At 35.8% G+C, this 16430-nt stretch overlaps 3 protein-coding genes and 1 non-coding gene across 8 annotated transcripts; 1 reads left to right on the top strand and 3 right to left on the bottom strand.

Annotated features, from left to right (window-relative positions):
- Positions 1–1562: 1562 nt before the first annotated feature.
- LOC148213289 (small nucleolar RNA snoR138) lies at positions 1563–1723 on the top strand. Its single transcript, XR_015793115.1, has one exon. It is a non-coding gene; the product is annotated as a small nucleolar RNA snoR138 (small nucleolar RNA).
- Positions 1724–2828: 1105 nt separating this feature from the next.
- Positions 2829–4768, bottom strand: LOC111023169 (uncharacterized). Of its 2 annotated transcripts, none has more exons than XM_022300541.2 (2): positions 3477–4768; positions 2829–3339 (listed from the first exon to the last, which is right to left on the bottom strand). In XM_022300541.2, exons 1-2 carry the CDS (start codon positions 4251–4253, stop codon positions 3193–3195), a joined length of 924 nt encoding a protein of 307 aa, XP_022156233.1. In that variant the 5' UTR covers positions 4254–4768; the 3' UTR covers positions 2829–3192. The 2 variants fall into 2 exon arrangements, with proteins under 2 accessions (XP_022156233.1, XP_022156235.1); XM_022300543.2 differs by having other exon boundaries at positions 2829–3309; positions 3477–4749.
- A 1556-nt stretch (positions 4769–6324) lies between these two features.
- Positions 6325–12785, bottom strand: LOC111023147 (5'-adenylylsulfate reductase-like 5). Its single transcript, XM_022300510.2, has 4 exons — positions 11408–12785; positions 7617–7798; positions 7054–7178; positions 6325–6952 (listed from the first exon to the last, which is right to left on the bottom strand). Exons 1-4 carry the CDS (start codon positions 11579–11581, stop codon positions 6528–6530), a joined length of 906 nt encoding a protein of 301 aa, XP_022156202.1. The 5' UTR covers positions 11582–12785; the 3' UTR covers positions 6325–6527.
- A 318-nt stretch (positions 12786–13103) lies between these two features.
- CSD3 (copper/zinc superoxide dismutase 3) lies at positions 13104–16189 on the bottom strand. 4 transcript variants are annotated; one of them, XM_088119715.1, is made up of 7 exons: positions 15988–16189; positions 15761–15862; positions 15575–15670; positions 15416–15468; positions 15197–15272; positions 14911–14972; positions 13104–13278 (listed from the first exon to the last, which is right to left on the bottom strand). In XM_088119715.1, the coding sequence occupies exons 1-6, from the start codon at positions 16070–16072 to the stop codon at positions 14914–14916; spliced, it is 471 nt and encodes a 156-aa protein (XP_087975841.1). In that variant the 5' UTR covers positions 16073–16189; the 3' UTR covers positions 13104–13278; positions 14911–14913. The 4 variants fall into 4 exon arrangements, with proteins under 4 accessions (XP_087975841.1, XP_087975835.1, XP_087975848.1 ...); XM_088119709.1 differs by having other exon boundaries at positions 14919–14972; positions 15988–16187; XM_088119722.1 differs by having other exon boundaries at positions 15437–15468; positions 15988–16185.
- Between the last annotated feature and the right edge of the window lie 241 nt (positions 16190–16430).

Here is a 16430-nt window from a genome sequence, read left to right as displayed (position 1 = left end):
CACGACAACTCAATGATACGTGGAGATAAGCAATTGAGTGGAGACGTGCACGCGGAGGGCAAGCTCTTGTGATGTTAGCGCGGTGGTGATGGCATTTGCGTGTGCGCTACGGTCGTTGAACGTGTAATGATGCTCCCATCTCAACTTGATTATGTTGTAAGGACTTGAGGTCAAATATGATCGTATCACTCCATTAGTTGGATGAGAACGAGAGTAGACATCTTAAATAGTTTTATATCTATTTTGAAATTATGGTGGTTTCAAGAATTTTAATACTTTTCCTTCGGCCTATGAATCAATCAAAACTTTTTCCTTTTAAAATTTTGAAGGAACAACTCTCCCTCTCCCTGTCCTACCGTCCAAAGCATGCCGGTTGTTTGGAGGTAGAATTAATTTTTAGAGTAAAAATAGAAAACTCATGGGAAGGGAAGAAAAGAGAGATCTTATGAGCAAGAACATCAATAAAGGGTGATAATTATTATAGTCAATCAATATTTATATTAATCCATAATTCAATACGTGGGATTGAGAATTCGAACCCACGATCTTGTGGTCGGGTCGGAGATAAATTTCTTAACCAATTTAGCTAAGTTCAATTTGGATTCTTACAAAGGATGTCGTCTAAAACTAAAATATACTATGAGTAATAAAATCTTTATAATTTTGTTATAGTTTCAATTACTTTTCATAAAAAATGTATGCTAAAATTTTTATGAAAGTAAACACTTTCATAAGTAAAGTTGCCCATTCAAGTAACTTTTAGCAAGTATTAAATTTCTATCCACATTTTCATATGTTGAAGGGTTTGATATTGATATGAGGCGTATCGACATTTTCTATTAATTATCACTAAAATGAACATATTATTAATACTAGTAATTTTTTACTTATTTGAAATGAGAAAATAGTTTTTAATTTATTTATTTTTTTAAGTGGAGTAGGATCAGTATCCTTCTAAGTTCTATGCCTAGCTAGACTTGGGAAGTCAACTTGATTGGCGATGTGACTATGACTTTCTTCTTAAAAAAAATTGTTTTCCTTTTGAGCCAGATCGGTAAGAATGCCAGAAGACTGAATCGAAAAACTCAGCTTTACAAAATGGACCAATCGAGCAAATGCTCGAGTTTAAGTGGGAGCGGCTGGAACTCAAGCTAACCTTATTCAATAAGCTATGGAAGTTCCTTTATTTACAGTATTTGGATAAAGGCAAGTTTGACGTTCATTCCTTTTTCTCTTCTTTGGTGAGAAGTTTTCACTCAAGGGCAATACAGTAATTTCACATGTATGACAACAAAGGCCCAGCCCATTTACGACTCGGACCCGGTTCGAAAAGCCCAAAACAGGACCCTACTTAGAACCCTAGCCAAATGTCGCTAATAAATCCTTCCCGCCCGCCCCCTTCTTTGATTCATTCTTCCGCGTCAATTTTCTCTGTTTTCTCTCAGATTTTCGAATGTCATCATCCTTTTTAGCAAGATTTTTTCATTGATCGTTTGCCAATGGCTTTCGTTTGTTAAGATTGGGGGGAGAAGTTTTGGAACTGGAAATGGTTTTGATTTCCGCCAGCCTTCGAATAACCAGTAGGTTCGAATTATTCACCCACACCGTCTGGTTCAGACAAAGGCTCACACCAATCTATCGGATATAATTTTCCGTCGCCGAATCCGTTTGAGGGAGACGAACGCTTTTCTTCCGTTCCTCTCCTAGATTGCTTCGGACATTTCTTCTCCCCACAGATTTTACTTGTTTTGTGTTTTTAGCTCTTTTTGTAAGGAATTCGATCCGGCTTCGCATTGCTTATCGCGAATCTGAATTGGATTGGATGTTCTTTCTTCAACTGAATCTGGGAGGGTTGGATTGGGTGTAGATTAGATGCTGCGGCCGATTTTGAAAGTTATAACCTATTAATGATTCAAAGAAGCTTCGTGAATTAGTAGAAATTGTGATGTACTGTTTGTTTTGAGTTGGGAATTTGATTTTCTTGCAATCTGATTGTGAAACGTGGAACGCCATATTGTCGAGTTGTCAAGCCATGGTTTGTTGATATTTTTGTGACTGTAAACTCTCCACAATGGGAATTTTCTCTTTCTGAAGTGGGTCATGAGTCGTGAGTCATGAATCTCTTTCTTTTTCGCTGGTCTCTAGATTTTCCACCCTACTTGAGTTTTTCTCGGAAAATTTTTAATAGGAGGAAATTGATTTGACCTGATCAATTTGGAATCATTGTATACTGTTCAAATCTAGAAAAAAAATGGGGCATTCTCTGCCTTGCAGCTCCATTATTGAATCGGTCACTCTCTTTCACTTTCACTTTTATTTCAATTCAATCCCATCTTTTTGCTCTGTACATTGCTTCATTTATCGTTTGCTTGTATGTAGGCAGTTCCAATAAGTGGAAAGATAAGAGTAAGAAGAAAGTCGGAATCAACCATTGACATTTCACAACCAAGATGGGCAAAGGGATGAACAAATCAACATCTTTCTTGTCTGGGTAACTAAATTCAACAAGATAATAATTCATTTCATCCCATCTCCAATGGGCGAGTTTACTTGTGTAAAAATCAAAATGTTTTTTGGTTCCTATATTTTGGAGCTCATGTTGCGACTAAAAGTTTGAACTTGTTCTTTCGGTTGAGATCACCAGTAAAAAAAATGTTATATGAGGGTTTTGATTGTGAATTGAGGTTCAGGGCATTCTTCAATGGGGTAAAGGCATATGGTTGGATGTATTTATTAAGGTAGAAGGACAAAAGTTCCAAAAATAGCAAAACATAAGGACCAGATGTAAATAATGATCTATGGAGGCCAAACATAAGGACAATTAAAGATTGAAATTTTAAGCTTGGTTCATGATTTCTATTCTTGTATAAATATTGTACCAATTCAGTTTCATTTCCACTGTTTGATGTGTGTAAAGATTGTACCAATTCTCCAGAGTATAGAGTAGACACATGACAAAACCATATAGCCTATAATCAATAGTTGAACAACACTCGGTATTGGCAGAGACTCATGGAATTCTACCCACATAATCCAAGCAGGACTCCTGAACCTATTTTGTACTCAAAACTATAATCCTTTGTACAGACATTGAAACTTCGGGTAAAGTGATAGAATTTTGCCTTGGCAAATCCACCTCAATTCATCCTCCCTTAGAGTCTTTCTTCAAGGCAGAGCCAATTCCTAGCTTTCTCACAGCCCATCATAGTGCCCACCACAGGTTATGTGAGCCCTTGTCAGTGGCGCTCCTCTTGCTGCCGAGATTGCTTCGTTTAATCTAGTAGCTTGCTGAACCACTTGCTTTAATTTCTGCAACCAAGTGCCGTGAAATGAGTTTGCCTACAGTTTATTTGTCACGTGAAAGATAAACTTTTTCATTGATTCCCTAACTTCACCATGATATTTTGAGATAATTTGCTTATTCATTAATCATTATGCTCTTAGGTAATATTTTATGAAGTTTTGGATTTGCTGACCTTGTCACCGGTGTAGATCTGGATTCTCAGCTTTTGATGTGATTTGTTACCTTGGTGTTGGCCTCCATAAAACAGAATACAAATAGTGGCAGCTGCAACCCCGAAGGAGCAAATGGCACCAATCCCATTTAAACTCCACTTCAATATGTTCAGCCCACCATTGAATCCATCCCAATTCATCTCGTCTTTGGCACCATTCTCCGTGCTGCTTTTCTGGCTCTTCAAATTCACACTCGGGGAGTTTGTAACGTTCTCTTTTTTTTCCTCACCCCCATCATCAAACTGATAATGCCCCACATCAATTTGAGCCTTTGTTCCCTTGTTGCTGGACCTCGGTGAGTCTATTTTCATGTCGACGAATTCGTTTTCCTTCATTTTCTTGAAGAAAACTTGAGTAACAGTGTCTTGATCTGCCTCCACAGCTCCTCTATGATGATCCACATCCTTCTCACTCATGGCCGATGGCACAACACTGATCACCATGGGCACCTTGTTTTTTTCTTTCAGTGGCAGTGCCTCTTCTGGGACTTGGAGAATTGGTGAGTCCAACTGAAGAGGAACAGGGATCGGCTGCTTAGGCAACCTTGAAGAAGAATTCCTTGTCGGTTGGGTGAGGTTCATGGAATCCATTGATGGGCACAAGAAGTAGTTCATGTCGAACACAATCTTGGCATCAGAACCCGATCTTCTCTTCCTCGAGACGATCTTCTTCTCATCATCTTTGTAATCTTCAAGCAACCCATCATCACAGAGGATTTCCCACTCATGGAGGTCCATTTTTCTCTCTGGAACAACCTGGAAATATGGAGGATGAGAGGAGAACTTTATATGGGTAGAAGAATCAAAGTAGCAGCAGGCTATGAATCTGCATAATCAGATCAAAAGGGTAATTTTCAAACTTGTGATTGATTTTTGAGGAGCAGCCCCAGTTCCCTGGCCTGCTCTCTGGTGTCTTCTTTCTTTTGGACAGGGGACTGCCAAAAGCAAACAAGGATTTGACGTTGTATTGAGTGCTTATCCTTCCTAATTTCCCCATACAGTGACAAAAAGTTGAATGGGTCAGTAGGGACCCACCAAGAACTTCAATTGATAAAACCCCACTTGGATTGTAGCTTCTTTTCTTCATTTGGGGAATATTTTTTTCCATTCATTTGAGGGACGAAAGGTGAGAGGAGAAAATTCTATCTGAAGATACTAGTTTGAGAAAAAATCTAGAGAGAGTGTTATGATTATAGTTTATTATGGCAGGTGAATTTAATAGGGTGATTCTTACACGTCACAACCTCACAGGAATTGGCTCAAAAAGATTAAAAAAGGGTGTTTGGTTGCTTGCTGGGGCTGTCTAGAATCCTTAAAGAAAGGATAAGTTTAGTTCTTTATTCCTCTCTCTCTCTCTCTTTAATTTTGTTTGTTTTCTATTTATTTATAAATGAGGGAAGAGGAGGAAGGTTAAAAGTTATATTCAATGCAGCTGTCCTTAGCCTAGAATCTTCTCATTCACATTACCTAGATGGGGTGGCAATTAATAGCCTATTTTGGGAAATTCAGCTGTATCAATTTTTATGATGATTTTTTTTAATTTTATCGAATTGTATTTTAAATTTAGATAAGTGTTGCAATTTTCTGTTGGCAAGTTAATGATTCATGAAACTTATATTTGATATAAATTGATAGGATTTGCATGAAAACAAACCATAGAAGTGATCTTTTAGTTCAAACTTTATGCGTAGTTTGATTTTTGTTACATTGAATATAGTAAAATTGCACTGCTTAATTAAGTTTAGCTTGCAAAGGATGAGGAAATTGGTTTTTTTTTTTTCCCTACAGAATTTGAAATAAAATTTTGATGACATTTTTCTCAATTATATACAGATTTTGAAGGGGAAAAAATCCCCTTTTTGCTAGTTTTTCTTGATATGGTATTTAATAAAATTTCTATTTGACTATTGTTCTCGAGTTTTTTTTAGTACAACTAGTGGGATAGGGAGATTCGAATTCATAACCTCTTAATTAGAAGTGTGTCAATTATTGTTGCTGTACGTATATAATTTTTATTTCTTATATGTTCATTTTTGTTCTTCATTTTAAAGTAAATTAGAGAAAATAAAAAACGTGGGTAAATATCATGTCTTTTCTTCTAGAATTACACGAAAAAATGATAAACAAGAATACAAAATAGAAATATTACCGAACGAAGTATCGTAATAGTCACGGATGGAGAAGAAAAAGAAGTCAGGTCCAAACTCTCAGACTTGAAAGCAATAATAATTCCAAACATTTATTTGAAGAAGCAAACTTCCCAACTCTATGGCCATTTTGGCTTCTTATACACTAAATATCCTCAATCACATTCAGTCATAAAACCCCTTTTTTTCTTCTCTCTCACAAGCAATCTTTGAAAATGGATTCAAGTTGGGCCCTAAATATGGCCCACATGTGCCAGCTCTTATCCTCTTCTCTTAATTAATTTTCTCCCAACTTCACCCCAAAAATAGATTATAAATTATGAAATCCAAACAGAGCAACATGTCTATGGGAAGAATTACCCTTTTGAAGTATTGCTGGTTAAATTATAAAAATACCCTCCAACTCTTTATTTCTAAAATACCTTTTATCCTTTCAAAAGTTTCAAATGAATCCTCACATAAACGTTTTCAAAATAAATAACGTTTATTTATTGGAACCACATTTTAACCACCTTATGTTCATGTTGACATTTTCATTCAAAATACTTTTGACAAAGTTCTCAGATATTTTTTATAATTTAGCGAGTATAGTATAAACTCGAGAACCACCTACTGGTTTCGATGACGACATCATTAGAACCCAACAACAAACTGACCAGTAATTGAAGAAACAAAACAGAGGTTGGATTTATACATGCTTCTGATTGTGTGTAATGGGGTATATAATGTACAATATAAGAGAAGCAATTTGTGAAATTTACATGCCTTCCCACTACCCTCTACTACTACCTCCCTCTAGTACAAGAAAAACAACTTAGGGTTTCACCAGGAAAGTAAAATGTCATTTTACAAGAGTTAGGTGAACCTAAGCCGATCTCGAGGATGAAGATTCACCCAACGAGACAGATGCAAGAGACGATGCCCAAACACGAGCGTTCCTTGCTCCCTTGTGGAAGTTCTTTGTCTTGCATAGCCTCAGCTTGGCCCACACCCTTCTTATATCGACCATGTGAAGAATGCACCCCATAAGTTGTCGTGTTTCGCCAAATATTTCCAAATTTAGGTGGGGTTTGTAGGATCTCCAGAGGTTGCTTAGGTGACATAGAACATGTGGTAATTTGGAAATTGCTAGACGAAGACAGATGAATACAATGGAGAATGTCAACAACGGTTCGCCCTTCAAAATGTTGTTTGGTGACGAAGTAGTCTTCGGCAGTTGGATTATCGGCTTTCCAAAACTCTCGATTGCAACTAACTCGTGATCATTATAATATGGAACAGGTTTTAATCCTGACATAATGAAAGAATGATTAAGATATACGGTACACTCACCTAACACAACTTGTTTTGATCCACACACACCACTCTATGAGAACACAAAGAGACCTCACCTGTTGCTCGTTTATAGAAATGGACAAGCGAAAGGATATCTTTCTGACCACGATATCGAACACATGAAGTCCCGTTCACTAGCAATATAGATGGGAAGCTGTGGACTCCATATCTTGAGAGTACACTAAAATACGAAAAGCCAAACATATAAGATTAGAGGTTGTTGACATGACAAGCAAGAGCAAGATTGTTCTATTCTATTCTAATTTCAGTGCCAGAAAGAGAGAATCTCATTAGCACTTAAAAAAACATGTAATTGCTCCGCCCTTTTTATAACTATTTCGTTTTTTATTTTCTATTTTTAAAAATCATACTTGGGTAGAATATAAAACAAAGAAACACAAAAGTGGAAATTGTGTTTTCATACTTAATTTTTAAAAACCGAAAACAAAAAACGAAATAGCTACAAAATGGGCCTTCAATTTCTATTTCTCATCTTATCAGATGGGGCAACTGGTTAATCAAATATAAAGAACATAGAAAGCTTCATGTTCATGCTGCACAGAAAAAACAGACCCTTCAACTTTAAGTACAGAAAGAAAATCAAATCAGGGATACTTACTTTGGTAGTGTAGAAGACTGCTCAACCAACAAGTGTTCTATTTGAGGAAACAAGAAACTGAGAGATTCAAACGTGTGGCGCAAATGGAGAGAAAACGGGCACCACGAAGCATAAAAGAGCACGGATGTGTACCCGATCCTCTTGTCAGAACTCAAAGTCCTATCAAGGTCACTGTCAGCCACCTATAAATCAGAAGAGGGAAAAATAAAGTCAACATGAGAAGAAGAAAAACCAATATTTTTAAGGTTGAAGGAGGTTTCTGTAATGGGTTACTTGATAAATAGCTAGGCCACACAAATTTTCATAACAATCAGATGAACAGACCATCAGAGAAAGCTTAAAACAAAGCTAATACTATAATCTCTGGCCAAACTAAATTTTATCTTTCTGCATCCAAACAAATGTGATGCAGAGGGGTTCAAATTGTTTTTCTAGGATGATTACTCTCGAAAAGTTGCTCTTTGAATTCATCGAGACGGATGAGTTCATATGATTTTTTTGTGTTGCATTTCCAAAACTTTGATAAGTATAAAAACTATAAGGGGAATGATTTTTTTTTTTTTTTTTGTATTTCCAAAGCTTTGATAAGTGTAAAAACTATAAGGTGCAATGTGCAAAGAATTCAATCAATTTGATGTATCAATAACAATTTACTCCCTCTAGTTTAAAACACATTTGTCCTGAATGATTTATTGATCTATATACAGAAGAAATGCCCATTACAACTTAAACGAGAATTTTCACTATGGGGACAAAATTATTACAAATTTCAAACTATAGAGATGAAATAGTAACCTATTAAAGTTCAAGGCCTAAATCCTTGCAAATTTTAAACTACAAGACATAAATTGTTATATATTTAAATTAAGGACCTAAATTATAGAATATTAAAGTTCAACTCCAAAGACTAAATTGTTACTTCAACGAAGATGTATGTTTTAACCTATATAAAATGATGGGAGGAGAAAATTGAGTAGGTGTAAAGAATATCTGGTATCATATTCATTTGAACCAAGTATATAAGTAATGAGTTGGTATCTTGTACCAATGGAAACTGAACATCTTTAATTACCATGTTTGGTCATAAATTGCACAAAGATATTTTTGGAGTTCCAACATCTACTCCTACTCTAACTTTTAAATCTATTTTCACACGAGAGGTAAGAATCTGATAGAACCCGAAATATATTGAAAAATAAAAAGATATACGAACTACAATATAATCAAGTATTAGAGGTACTTAGGGCCCTCCCTTCTTGAGATACCACTCAAGCCTAAACCACTAAACAATTGGATACCTTCATTCCTACACCTCACTCTATTTATAACAACTCCCCCTATCAACTTCCCTATCTAATTACTAAGGTACCCTCAACACCCTAATAATATCCCTAATTACCCCTAAGGCCATTCCTATCAGAATCTTTACTCTTTCAAAAGTTTTTCAGCTCTTAAAATGGGAGAGGCTTTGATTAGTGCACATATTGAATTGGGATTCATTTGCAACCTAATCTAGTAGATCTTCATTTTCAAACTAAAGAATTGGAGACTTGTGATGAGATTGAATATTTATTTTGTTATGTTATCTATACATGCTTGTTTCTTTGGTGCTATTATGTGGGGTATTTGGATCGAGAGGAATAGTAGAATTTTTAAGGAAGTTGAGAGGCCTTGGAGGAAATTTTGAGAGCTGGTTAGATTAAATATCTAGCTCTAGGGGTTGGTTTCTAAGGCCTTTTGTAATTACCAGTTAGGTATTATTATTTTAGATTGGGGTCCATTCTTATAGGTGGACCCCCTTTTGTCAAGCTTGGTTTTTGTACATGTTCTTTAATTTCTTTCATATCCCAATGAAAGTTTGGTTTCTTATTATTCTTATAATATATATATATATACACACACAAACACATACATACATACATACATGTATAATTGTACAAATACATGCAACAAAAAAATCTTAATGATACTTGTGGGCCTTTATTTTTTCTTTCTATGATAAAAGCTGGGTTCCAAAAGGACTTCTTGCTTGGTCAAAATCTCAAAAGAAGAGCAATAATTCTTTGGGAGAAAAGTATCACTTAGGGCTTTTGTGAATGAATTATGAAAGAAAAGAAACAGTATAGTTGTCAAAGATGTCGAAACTGAACTTTTCATTAAAGTAATCTGAATTTTTCATTAAAGTGATAAAAACATTTGACTTTGGTTCGTTTTGGTCCCTAAACTTTCAAAACGTTCATTTTGGTCCATGTACTTTCAAAGCATGTCGCCGTACTTTTAAAAAGTAACCAACTTGGTATCTATTTGCAACAATGCAAATTTTATATGCAACAAAAACCCTTTAATGCAAATTTATGCTAAATCTCAAAAAAAATTTGTGCATAAAGTGCCCTGCTTGAATTATGATAGAAAAAAATGAGATAACAATGGAAATGAAAGAAACAAAATGGCCACTCTTTAAAAGTACAAGGACCCCAAAATAGATATTTCGAAAGTACATGGATTAAAGTGAACAAAAATTGAAAGCACAAGGACCAAAATGAATTAAAGTCAAAGAATAATAGGACCAAAATAGTATTTAAACCAAACCCCTAATACTAGAAATAAGCCTGAAACCCTTAAAAGTTACATCAATGAACAGTATAGGAAGGCTTCCCTTTAAAGTAAACAAAAGCCCCAAAAACCTACTTTACAGCTCAATGTTTTGAAATGGTTGTTTATAACACAAACATTCTTTTTTAATTAGTCTACTTCATAGCTTTATACACATTGGAGTACCTTTTTTTCTTTTTCTTTTTCTTTTTTTGTAATCTCAAATTTCTAAAGGAGGTGCTTTTATCCACTTTTTGGATGTAATTCTTTGATTCTACTAAATGAAATGTTTTGTTATTATTCCGAGAAGGAAAGAAAAGAAAAAACTCATGGAGCATCAAGAGATATGTTTTTATTATTGATAGAATTCAGCTTTAAACAAATTTTTGTTGGTTGCATTGTTGATGGAGCTATCAAACACTAGTTTAAGAATATTTTTTGAATTTATAAATATCAAAATGAGTCAGAACAACATTTAAAGTATTATCTCTTTAAGATTTTGTATTGTTAAAAAAAAATTTTAAAAAAAATCTAGGGGTCAACCCAACCTAACTCTAAATGAATTATTTAAAATGCTCAATGCAATCTCGAGTCATTCGAGACTCAAAACTAGTGATCAACCTAACCCAACTCAACCCGACTTTACGTGGGAGTAGATCGGATTGGCTTTACCATCAACCCCAAATTTTTAAAAAAATTCTGAATCCATCCCAACTTAACCCCACAAACATTCTACTGATCCTAACTTCTAATCTAAGATCAATTTCTCCATTCTGATCTTTCAGTTGACTGTTGAAACTTTCAAAATCAAAAAAAGGGAATTCTTTTTTTTTTTGCATAAAACTTCTTCACCTCTCCTCAGAATCAGTAGTTTGATGTTCGTCATAATACAGAGTAATCAAAAAATCCAACACAATCAAAATCCAACAACGAACATTTCTTCTAACAAAGGCATAAATCCTAACCCAGAAACCAGACGTCAATGTAAAAAACAAACACGAAATCCCCAAAGATTTCTCAGGAGACAAAAATTGCAGAACAGGGGAGGAACCAGCAAAGTTTACATCAATATCCTCTCCAAAAGCATGAATTCAGACAAGATAACAAGAAAAAAACAAAAACACCACAGAGAAAATAGATAACAGCAGCTAATCCATAAAAATCGACACAAAACCAAGAAGACGATAGAAAAATCGTACCTGTAAAGGCGAGCTGGGAATCAAAGAGGAGGGGCATTGAGATCGAACACCACAGAGGAAGACATCTGATTCTTTAGGGCAAAATGAAGATCGGGAAGGAGATGTTGAAGACGCAAACCCTAGAAGAGAGAAGAGGGCAAAGAGAGAAACGAAAATGGAAGAAAAGGCAGGCATGTTTTTGTAGCAGCGATCGAAACACGAAGACGATGAAGAAGAAGAAGAGAAGAAAATGGATTTATAGAGAAAATGATAAGCAAAAAACAAAAAGAAAACCAAGGATGAAGCAGGAAGGGGAAAATCAAGCAAATAAGAGATCAACAAACAGATAAACACCCCAAAAAAAGTGGGGTTAAAGATCTGTTCCTCAAGTTTCTAAAAAAAGGGTACGTTTCTATCTTCTTTATCTAGATCATACGGCGGCGGCGGCGGCGGCGGCGGCGGCGGAGGCTCGGTGCAACCGACGGATTCGATCTCTCTTTTTGTGGGTTATTTTGGGGGTTTCGGTTTTCTGATTTTCCCTCAAAAGTTCCAAATAAAGACACCAATTTTCGCAGCTCCAAAAGTCAAAACCAATCGCCCAATAGAAAAGTTACAGTCTTCTTCCAGACATTGGTGATATTATCTTAAAATATCCAGAAGGCAAAGAACCGATCATTTTTTCTCTCTTTGTAATTACTCTGTTCTATCTATCTTCCGAAAAATGTGGAGTGAATTTCTTGAAAGTTTTGAGAGAATTGGATAGGAAAATGAAGATGTTCATTCATTATGGATCTGTATTTGAATTGATTGAATCTTATGGGGTTTTTGTTTTCTTGTTAAAGAGGCTGAGGACTGATTCTACTCCTTCATAGTCACCCTGTTCTGAATTTGGAAAGTTTGCATCTTTAATTTGCAAATACGAACCTTCTCTCTGGTAGACCATGGACCAGACAATTTGATATTAAAATATGTTTTTAATTAAATTATGATCTAAACACTGTTATTGATTGCATTATGAATAAGGATGTCCATTTTATTCATGGAACCCACCTAAACAAAGCCGAGAATCTCTCTTCTTCATTTAGATTCTTCTAAGATGGAGGTTCGAACTCATGATCTCTTGGTCAGAGATAATGCTTTAACCACTTGAACTATGTTCAGATTGACGTTTCAATTTGAAACTATTGATATAAAACTTCAAATTTGTTTCATATTTTGACTTCATTTCAATTTAGTCCTAAAAATTTTAATTTGACTTTCATAGTTTACTCGAACCCCACAACCAACCCTAAATTGCCTGTCACTCGATTCGAGAAGTGACGTACTTTCTCTAATTTACTTTCATCATCACATAATAGAAAACGCATCACATATTCATGCGTAATGGTAACTATATCGAAACTAAGCTGGTCAAACAATAGGAATTAAATTCGTCATTTAACCTAAAATTTAATATAACTCGCTCATGACACTTATTCGACCTATAATGAATTGCTATCATATAATATTAGATCCATTAGAAATATTACTATGCTAGTGATTGACTGCCTCATCAAAATTTAAAAATTTCATACCTTTGGGTCATAAGGTGATTCATACATTAACGACATGAACATAGTTCAATTGGTCGAGACATTACTCACCTCTCTAGAGGTAGAAGGTTCAACCACATCCACCTGTTGTTGTACTAAAAAGAATGAAAACTATGACACATTAGTGATAAAACTATGGCCTAGCTTTTATAAGTACAGTATCATATTACAGGAGTGATTGCTTATTTGTCACTTCACATTGAAATAGAGAGAGAGAGAGAGTAAGACATTATTTTCCTGAATTGTTGTTGATTTCTAGTGCTGCCAACCTTTAGACAGAGGATTGAATCCCAATAATGCCTGCCCACCAATGAAGGAAAGAAAAAAAAATTAAATAAAGTTGGTGTTAGGGACGAGGGTACATGAGATTATCATCAAAATTAGTGCTTTAAAAAACAATTCTCAAGATGAAAGAGATGGATATAGAAACGCTTCTAGTATGTATAGTTGATTGGGACTTGCTTAGTTATTATAAGGAATAACTATAGAACTAGATAGCATATAGTAATTAGAAAAGTAGTTTGTTAGATTCTTTGTAATAAATAAGAGGGACTGGGCATCGAGAAAGTAGACAAATATCACATCCTCTTGGTGGTGCCTACAGCCTTCTCTATGATCTTGCAAGACTAGAGAGCCTTGTTGTGTTAGTCTATTTTTGTGTCATTTCTCTCTAATGAATCGTTTCTTTATCCAAAAAAGAGAAAGTAGACAAATATTGTACTAGTTAAGTCTTGAATGTTCTCAAGAGGTCCGAGTACCTTTGATTACTTAGCAGAAGTACCTTGCTATTCTTTTTGATCTTTCGATACAATTTCCAAGTATTATTATTTGGTTCCTATCAAATAGTTCTACAAGTTTTACTCGTAGGACAGGACAGGACATAGCTAGCCAATTTTGGATCCATAAATCTTATAGTCTAATTGGTAGTCATGTCTTCAATAGCAGCATGGTATACGCCACATTGTTGAAGGACGTTCCACTGACAAGACAATGTCGGTTTCGACATGCTACCATGGCTGCAATGACTGGACTTAAATCTGTTTTAAGTTCCCCAGCCATAGATAGGTAGGAAATTGAAATACCGATGTCCGAAGCTTGGCATGGAAAGATAGGAGATGGGGACCTAAAGCTTCAACTTTCTTCTTTCCTCTTTCTCAAATGACCAGTGAAAGTCTTGAATTATGAGTTTGTTCAAACAACCGTCTGACCCTACTATATTTAGTTGTTTAGTTGTTTAATATTAAATCCTAGAGAAGTAGCCACCATGGTTTCAACTCATTCCCTCTAAATCTTTTACACTATTTACATTGGCCATTTTTCCTTTCTTTCGTCCTGACCACCTCCTCACCATTCTCTTTTTTCTTATGGTAAGCGCTTAGGTCCTACTATATTTAGTTGTTTAGTTGTTTAATATTAAATCCTAGAGAAGTAGCCACCATGGTTTCAACTCATTCCCTCTAAATCTTTTACTATTTACATTGGCCATTTTTCCTTTCTTTCGTCCTTTCGACCACCTCCTCACCATTCTCTTTTTTCTTATGGTAAGCGCTTAGGTCGCCTCAGGTTCATGGACTATGGACTATTGCACCTAGATGTACTAGTACAGACATAATTCTCAAAAGTTTCCTAATACAGTTGCGTCAATCCGTGCTCTTCATGTAGATGTTGATTTAGAGGATCCAGCCAATTTTTTTTTCTCTCTTCCTCCTTTAGCTCTTCTTGAAGGTACAGATTATCATCATCCTTCAAAGTGCAATGGTGTAGTGTAAAAGTGGTGACTGTAAAAGAAAATAAACCTAAATCACATCATTCATTTCATTGGAGCTGGACCATATCATGAAACACTTCATATTGTAGCAGTAGAATAAATATCCTTAGAGGGCTCATTATATTGTAATCTAGAAACTGAAACCAAATATGTCGAAGATTTACATACTAACCGCATCCGACTCTTGCACCAGCATTTCCAGTAGTCTTGCTAAGTTCATGCCCTCCTATTGCATCAACAAGTATAAATTAAGCCACAAAGAACCAACGATGAAAGGACGAAATGATGTGTGAATGACAATAATAAAATCATCATTCAAACATAATCTTTGTAACTGATCAATAGAACATGCGTGAAAGTTCACGGACAGAATGCTTGAAAGTTTAGGGATGAACCTAAAAGTACAAAGACCAAAATTGGATTTAAACCAATCCAAAAACAGGCTTTTACCTTTGCCAAGATCATCCGGATCAGCGTGCACGACTACCGCTCGGCCTAGTATTGAATGAGGTCCCTTCAGAGAAATCTACACATCAAAACAGGAGCAAAATGGAAACATAAGCTACAACTTACATCGTAGAAAATTTTTAAGGATTAGCAACCTAGAAACGGGATTGATTGAACAACCTACAAAATAAGAAGAAACACTAACAAGGATTATCCAATTACCAATCTGTTCGACAAACTTACCAGCCTATCTGTAATGGAAACTTCAGCAACCCCTGAAACATGCCACTGCTAAATGTCAAACAAGGAAGAAGCAGAACTTGTATCTGTATTTCTCACTAACATTTCAACAGAAAAACAAGAAGCAGAAACTCCACATACCATCTGGACCAGCATAGATGTTACCCAAATCTCCAGCATGACGTTCTACATCCCCAGGAGCTCCATGCCCCTTCTTCAGCGGATTAAAATGAGGCCCTAAAAGAAGAAGAAGAAGAAAACAAGCAAAAAAAGACGATTCAGGCAGCAGAACGAGGAGAATTTTGGGAGAGAGAGATTAGTGATTACCAGTAGAGTTGCAGCCATTTGTGGTATCACCGAGAGAGTGGATATGGAAGCCATGGAGTCCAGGTGAGAGGCCGGTGATTTTACCTTCGACATGGGTCGCCCCTGTTCATGTTCATAAGTTCAATTCAATTGACAATAACGAAAACCCACCTCGAATCTCGAAAACCCCTTTCGGAAATTGAGCAAAAAACAAGAGAAAACAAGAAATCTGAGACGAAAACACAGACCATTTGGGTCCTGAAAGAACTGAATGGAGCCTCTGATGTTGGAATCTCCTCCGGCGATGAGCGCCACGGCTTTGAGAGAACCCATTTCTCTCGTTTTCTCTCTATCGCATCGCCTGCCTCAAGCTCAGCGGTTAATGGGTGAGTGGCGAGTGACGGGTTATGTGTATCTGTAGGCCGTGCGGCTCTATCTTCTAAAAATGGGTGCTTTTTATGATCTTATAAAGCACTAGGCAATTTTTTTAAGAACAACCAGCGGCATTTTCTCTTATCATGGCAGTGATTCGAATTCGTACTTATTAATTAATTATCAACTCATGTTGGTGGCATTTTCTCTTATTCTTTTATATATAAAAATATTTGTCGATTAGAAACCTCGATTCATTCTTTATGTCAATATCAAATTCATAGACGTAAAAAATTCTAACCAACATCAGTCATGGATC

This window comes from Momordica charantia (assembly GCF_013281855.1).
Source record: "Momordica charantia cultivar OHB3-1 chromosome 1 unlocalized genomic scaffold, Mcharantia_2.0 BLBB01000001.1, whole genome shotgun sequence".
Classification (NCBI taxonomy): Eukaryota; Viridiplantae; Streptophyta; class Magnoliopsida; order Cucurbitales; family Cucurbitaceae; genus Momordica; species Momordica charantia.
The sequence above is the reverse complement of the archived record's forward strand: the minus strand, read 5'-3'. Positions and strand labels throughout refer to the sequence as shown.